Raw genomic sequence first — 7,683 nt, forward strand, 5'->3', positions numbered from 1 at the left:
CTACTTCATCCAGTGCAAGCCATACACTAGTAGTATGTGAAAATATTCAACCAATTGTGTTATTACAAAGTCATGCTGAAAGTGAATGCTAGACTAAGTATATCAAGCATTATCTTCTCTAACGCATATGAGAAACACTAGCTGCAGTGCAGTCAGAGTATGTGATGTTTAGGTACACTAAGTGATGGATCACTCAGAATGGCCAAGTCAGACATTTTTTATGGATACTTTAATGGATACTCAACAAAACAAAATATATATATGTGATAGAACATTATCAACCTCTGTGTAATTGAAAATCTGTGGTCATCTCAAGATTACAAAAAAGGAAATAAATTCCTATCAAGCTACAGCTGTTAATTCCATCAACAAAAATAGTGATTCAAATATTCCAACACCTATTTTTCAGATGCAATTGACAATACTATAACTGACTAAAGAGACCCTGAAAAAAACTATAACTAAACAAATATGATTTTTCATTTTAGTTGACTAAAGTGAGACTATAATCTGACTACTACATGGATTGGACAAGAGTTTTTGGAAAGATTGAGAGCTTTTCAGTGATAAGCACAATTAATATTTGCAGCACAGATGCTCAGGGCAGTTCTATACTGCACTGGGAAGGACGCTCCACATCCGCCAAACACAGCCCAGCCTACATCAGCTGGTGAGCTGCATGGGTACAAGCAATGAGTGTGGGTAGACAGGTGCTCCTTTGGTTCCGCGTCTGATTATACATATTGTGCAGACGACTCTCTTACTTCCCCATAGCTAACCAGTCTCCATCAGCCTTCTAGTAAGATACCCTTTGCCTGGTTAACAAACACAAGATGCTTTACAAAATAAAAGAATAGCAGCATTAAGTTTAATAGTAAAACTGTCTAGCTATGTTTCTCTCCCTTGAGAATAGAAACATTTTTGAATTTGTGGTCTCGCTCAACCCTCCCACTTTTTCCACTGCATTTTATAGCCAGGTTCTGTAGCCAACGTACTAGTCAAATCTCTTTTCCTCAGAGAAAACTACTTGATTCTAGCCATTACTGTTCAAAAGATATGACCCTTAATACCGGCACAACAGTTTTCTATTGTTTATTCATATTTTACATTAATTAAACCAAAGTGCCCTTTCTTAAACTAGGCTACTTGCAGACCAGACCTTTAACCATTTGTTTAGGCTACACCTTCAGTCATGTTACTTCAATATCTAGTTATAGTCAACGAACTAGGGTGTGTTCAGCAGGTCAACATTCAGTAACATTCAGATAAAAATAGGCTATGTAGAAGAAAATGCCTCTCTGACATGTTGAATAAGAAATAACGTTGACGCTATTAATGGATTTTCTATTTGCAACATTCAAGAAAGTTTTGCAAATAAAAGTGGCCCTGGTAACGTTAAACATTTGATGGCACAAAAATAATGGCAAACAAGTTGACTAAATCCATCTTGCCACTACACTATATATATCTGACTGGGTTAACTTTGAGTTAATGTGGACCCAGTGACTCAAACTTGAGCACTTGGACCAGGCCTCGAACACTGGTGACTCGGACTCGAGGTTTAGTGACTTGACTATATCACTGGGTGAAATAGTCATTCGCCCGTTCTACTTTTGGACATCAATGTGGCAGATAACAATGGAAATAACACGACCGAGTGACAGAGGAGTAACCAACCCATACTACTTTGAGGCACCATCTGGTGATCGTGTTAAACTTTCTCTCTGCGCTTGTGTGTGTGTGTTTGTTTTGCATGCAATGTTCAATATCTATGTAGGCTCAATTAGGAATTTACACACCCAGATAACTGTTACATATGTTAGTCTTATTTTTGCTGTTGGGAATATGTTATGCAGAAAAATATGTTGGTAGGACAAGGCTATATAGGTTTGTACACATGGAAGTCAGTTATGTTTACTATAGGTTGAGGCAATACAAATGTGATGACTAAAACGGCCAACTGTTACTATAATTTTGACAACTAGACTTAATGATTATACAAATGACAAAAACGTGACTAAGACAATATTCTAGTCAAAATGACTAAATCTAGAAGACGGCCAAAATAAACACAGCCTCCACATTACAACTAATACTACCTGTATAACTTAAAGACAGTACAGTATTCAATAATTATTCTAACCTTTACCAAAATCAAGTGTATTTTAGGTTAATGAAGGTCAATGGCATATGAAATTAGCATAAGAGGTGGTCCGTGACAATGACATAATACAAAAACCATACAGGAGACAGCATTTCGCTCAATGGCTGCAACACAAGGCAATATGCATAACATTATCCTCAAAGAAATTAAGGCATCTGAATTTCCCTTGTGAGTTCTAGTCCATCTTTTTGTCCTTGACCTCCTCATCATCCGTGTACTCTGTGGGTTCTTCTCCAGGTTTCAGAAGTTTCCCAACGTAGTCATACTTTTCTGTGAAAGGAAAGAAGATGAAAATGACTGAGTCCCTCAGGGACCTTCAGACAACAGAGACCATCTCAAGAACATAATAATCAACTGGGTGGAGAACAGCCTTTATATAAAAAAATAAAATAAAAAATAAAAAAAGACTCCCACGTGTGGGTTTAAATTTAAAGCAGTATTCAATGTAATGTAGATGAAAGTGTATCTAACAGATTAATTTGATGCAAAGTAGTATTACGTTATCCCCTGGCATGGTACCATATTTTTGTATGTTATGTAGCCAACTCTTCTATCGTTGCCAAGTCATACAAGAGGAACACAGTAGTTGACTTAAGCACAAAAAGACTGGACCACTACAAGACAAGTTATTCCCTGAGGCACATAAACATACATTTTAAACACCAATAGTTCTAAGAGTCATCAAAGCTGCTTGGTGCATCAACAACTTGCACTATTGAGTGGATAGTGGGTGCGTGTGATGTTCACTGCAAGGGGTCCATTTCCCTAAAGGTAGAAGTTGAAAATACAGTATCTGAATGTAGATCAGTGTTTTGTAGCAACTACTACCAACTCCTGCATCAACTCACGAGTGAACTGGGTCTCCCATTCATTGAGGCTTTCCTGTTGCATGGCGTTGAGGTCCGAGAGGTCGTCATGGGTCTCTTTCAGGGCCTCCTTCTCCAGACAGAAGGTGGCCAGGCCCCTGGAAGCATCTTTACCAGCAAACACTCCATAGGGACCCTCTGGAAAACATCACACACAGATTGATTTGAAATTCAGCTAAATATTTTAGAAACTAAAATGTGATTGTGAAGACAGAAAATATGCAATTGTATTTATCTGCTAATTAAATTCCACATGCGCTCCAACATACATACAGTAACTTACTGTAGTCTGGTGGCTTCAAAGATAAGCACCCCTAACAACAACTCCTCTATTCTAAATGTTGAGAGACTGACAGAAGGTACAGACTGAATCCTTGAAATAAGAGCAAATACTGCTCTACAATATTCCTCAACAATACTTTTTTTGTGCAACCATATGGTCTTGCTGAATTGAACATTCAACCTTAGTGCAAGGCATTCACCTGTGTCAAACTTTCTTTTTAAACTGCATGAAGGCAACAAGCACACACCTCAATACAGACTGAGAAGATATGCAATTTCTATACATTTTAAGGAAGGGTGTTCGTGTGACAGTGCAGGATCAATCAGCTTGGTGTGAGGTTACATGCCATTGTGCCAAGTCGGCAGAACACGCAGTTTCGCGTGTTGTGAAATTCGATAGCGGGTGATTCATAAAGAAGGGGGTGTGGCGTTTTAGATGGTCGTAGTTCCAATTCAACAACTTCGAAATACAAAAAAATATAGACACATAATTCAATAGACAAAGTAACAAGTCTAAGAATAAAACTGACTGACCAGCAAGCCAGTTGGCTACGGTTGCGCCAACCATTCATTTGAGCAGAAATAGCTGGTGTTGCGCCTACAACTTATTTTACCTGGCCCGTAGAATGTCTTTCCTCTGGTAACATCGAACACCTTCGAATTGACAGCCATAAGAATTATTGGATTTTGCAGGCCATCGTACGGTTGTAGCTCCGCTAACGTGAAATCTCTTTTCTTGAGTTTAGGCATAGGTTCCTCAACCTCGCCCATATCTGCAGGCGTGTCTCCGCGGAAGATTTTGTACAAAAGAAATATGCAAAGGCCAAGCAGACTCAAATTCAACGGAGACGTGAACATTTCCTGTAAAACTCCTGGAGTAGTTTCATCTGCTCCCTTTGTATCAGCCATGTTTATCACTGTAAGCTTATTCTTCTTTGGTCTTTCTTCGATGGGGTTAACGGCGATTGCCGCCACCATCTGGACGGGGTATTGAATAAGAAACTAAAAAAAACATCGGGAGAGGGGGAAAACGTTATCGTAAAAAACAAAACACGTCAACTATTTTTGTATGTTTAAAAAAATAAAAAATAATCATACTTCTTCAATCACAGTCCACTCTAAAATATATCCCTACACATGCTCAGGGGCCTGTGATGGGGCTACATTCACAGCCTCGGCTGTGAAATCACAGACCCAAAAAGTATTCAGCGGCATTCACGATTCCAATATTCTTAGACTTCTTCTCCGCTTGTGCTGTACAGTTTATGACCTTTATGACCATTGCAATAAAAAATACAGAGTCCACCTTTTTAACATGTAGCATTTCACCATCCCTCGGTTGATGAGAAACCTTCACTGGTCTTGGTAACTCTACTACCATTGCTTCTTCCCCGCTACTCGTTCCTTCCGATTTTCTCACCGCCTCCAGATAGGAGTCATGCTGGACACTCCTTACCCTTGCCACCTCATTCTCCTTCACCTTAACAGGGCACTTCAAGAATTGCTGGAGATGTTCACCTCCACAGTTGCAGCATTTCCCTTCATCTGGCATAAAATATTATATCCTTCTGCACACACGACACGTTACCAAATACTTGACATTTATGACTGAAGGGGCTTGTGCACAAAAGCTCTTACAGGGTATCTCATGAATCCTAACTTTATATGACAAGGAAGAGACTCTTCATCAAAGAACAGTAGCATGGATGAAGTTAACTTATTTTCTCCATCCACCATACAGGTCAATCGACGTGCACCAACCACTCCATCGATGTCTTCAGTTATATCCTCTACCTTTATTTCTTGCACCACCCCAGAAATAACCCCCTGCTACGAAAATCCATGCAGTAAACATTTCACTCCGATATATTTTTGAGTCTTAACACACACTTCTGCTCCGCAGACACACAGCAAATCTAAATAAGACCACTTCTTGTGACTCTCACCGACTCCACACTTTCTTCCAACACATTCCAGATTTTCCTGGAGAAGTTAAGCGGATATCCCAAGTAGCATTCATCCAAAACCCTGACTCTGACCAAAAACGAGTCTCGTGGTTTCCTATATTCCAACATAGCTTTACTTCTTTTGTTTCCCCTTTTCTTCGCCACTGTAACCCACTCATTCTCACTTTCTGTACTATTAGCTTCACTCGATTCACTAGCAGTTTCAAATAAAAATTAAGTTTCCGCCATATTCCGTCAGTGTTCATATATAATATTTGATAGCAGGACTGTCTTCTTTGGTATCATGGCGTTCGCACACTTTGTTTGTGCATGCCGCCACCTACTGTGCGGTAGTGTGAGGTCAATCGCTTTACATTTTGTGATACAAAAATAAAAAGGAAGGGGAAAAGGATAACATTGCACCACCAGCTAACCCTATATCTATATACCCCTATTTCAAATGTATATATATGTATATATGGGAAATGCTGCTATATATATATATAAAAAGATCAATCTTTCAATCTTCAATAGCTCTTAGACAGAGCGTGCCATGACAATGAAAATTCTATATTCTGAGTCGGGAGAATGGACAAAAATCCACAGTGTATATATATTATTTGATTATTATTATTTTGTATAATTTTTTTGGCTGTCAGTCTTCAATAACTCTTACACAAAGCGTGCCATGGCTATGAAAACGATATATTCTGAATCAGGGGAGGATGGATCCGATCATTTGTTTGTTCGACATGGTGGGATCTTTTTATGTATTTAAAATTAATTATGCGAGAAATGGCGGATGAAACGCCTTTATGCACAAATATTGATATACAGTGCCTTCAGAAATAATTCAAACTCCTTGACTTTTCCCACATTTTGTTACGTTGCAGCCTTATTCTAAAATGTATGAAATAAATAAAAATCCTCAGCAATGTACACACAATACCCCATAATGACAAAGTGAAAACAGGTTTGACAAATGTTTGCAAATTTATAAAAAATGTAAAACAGAAATACCTTATTCACACAAGTATTCAGCCACTTTGCTATGATACTTGAAATTGAGCTCAGGTGCATCCTGTTTTCATTGAACTTGTTTCCATAGAACTTGGCTCTGACATGCACTGTCACGTGATAAATGAAATTGATTGGAGATGATTTGGAAAGGCACACACCTGTCTATATAAGGTCCCACAGTGCATGTCAGAGCAAAAACCAAGCCATGGGGATGAAGGTATTGCCCGTAGAGCTCCGAGACAGGATTGTGTCGAGGCACAGATATGGGGAAGGTTACCAAAAAATGTCTGCAGCATTGAAGGTCCAAGCCCCTGTGGCCTCCATCATTCTTAAATGGAAGATGTTTGGAACCACCAAGACTCTTCCTAGAGCTGGCCGCCCGGCCAAACTGAGCAATCGGGGGAGAAGGGCCTTGGTCAGGAAGGTGACCAAGAACCTGATGGTCACTCTGACAGAGCTCTAGAGTTCCTCTGTGGAGATGGGAGAACCTTCCAGAAGGACAACCATCTCTGCAACACCACCAATCAGGTGTAACAGTGTAGGTTCCGTCCCTCTCTTCGCCCCAACCTGGGCGCGAACCAGGGACCCTTGCACACATCAACGACTGACACCCACGAAGCATCGTTGCCCATCGCGCCACAAAAGCCGCGGCCCTTGCAACGCAAGGGGAACAACCACTTCAGGTCTCATAGCGAGTGGCGTCACTGATTGAAATGCTATTAGCGCGCACCACCGCTAACTAACTAGCCATTTCACATCAGTTACACTCACCCCCCTTTTGACCTCCTCCTTTTCCGATGCAACCAATGATCCGGGTCAACAGCATCAATGTAACAGTGTAGGTTCCGTCCCTCTCTTCGCCCCAACCTGGGCTCAAACCAGGGACACTTGCACACATCAACAACTCACACCCCACGAAGCATCGTTACCCATCGCGCCACAACAGCCACGGCCCTTGCAACGCAAGGGGAACAACCACTTCAGGTCTCAGAGCGAGTGACGTCACTGATTGAAACGCTATTAGCGCGCACCACCGCTAACTAACTAGCCATTTCACATCGGCTACACAGGCATTTATGGTAGTGGCCAGACGGAAGCTACTCCTCAGTAAAAGGCACATGACAGCCCACTTGGAGTTTGCCAAAAGGCACCTAAAGACTCTCAGACCATGAGAAACAAGATTCTCTGGTCTGATAAAACCAAGATTGAACTCTTTGGCCTGAATGCCAAGTGTCACGTCTGGAGGAAACCTGGCACCATCCCTACGGTGAAGCATAGTGGTGGCAGCATCATGCTGTGGGAATGTTTTTCAGCAGCAGGGATTGGAAGACTAGTCAGGATCGAGGCAAAGATGAACGGAGCAAACTACAGAGAGATCCTTGATGAAAACCTGCTCCAGAGCGCT

General features: G+C 40.9%; 1 protein-coding gene across 1 annotated transcript; it reads right to left on the reverse strand.

Annotated features, from left to right (window-relative positions):
- Positions 1 to 214: 214 nt before the first annotated feature.
- On the reverse strand, positions 215 to 5,106 carry LOC115154279 (membrane-associated progesterone receptor component 1). The gene is made up of 3 exons (XM_029700337.1): positions 3,927 to 5,106; positions 3,013 to 3,168; positions 215 to 2,434 (listed from the first exon to the last, which is right to left on the reverse strand). The coding sequence occupies exons 1-3, from the start codon at positions 4,288 to 4,290 to the stop codon at positions 2,340 to 2,342; spliced, it is 615 nt and encodes a 204-aa protein (XP_029556197.1). The 5' UTR covers positions 4,291 to 5,106; the 3' UTR covers positions 215 to 2,339.
- Between the last annotated feature and the right edge of the window lie 2,577 nt (positions 5,107 to 7,683).

This window comes from Salmo trutta, chromosome 19 (assembly GCF_901001165.1).
Source record: "Salmo trutta chromosome 19, fSalTru1.1, whole genome shotgun sequence".
Classification (NCBI taxonomy): domain Eukaryota; kingdom Metazoa; phylum Chordata; class Actinopteri; order Salmoniformes; family Salmonidae; genus Salmo; species Salmo trutta.

Coding starts and splice junctions, on each gene's coding strand:
- LOC115154279 (XM_029700337.1), bottom strand. CDS start 4,290: ATGGTGGCGGCAATCGCCGTTAACCCCATCGAAGAAAGACCAAAGAAG. Junction 3,169..3,926: donor AAAGACATTCTACGGGCCAG/GTAAAATAAGTT, acceptor GATGTTTTCCAG/AGGGTCCCTATGGAGTGTTT. Junction 2,435..3,012: donor ATGGGAGACCCAGTTCACTC/GTGAGTTGATGC, acceptor TTCCTTTCACAG/AAAAGTATGACTACGTTGGG.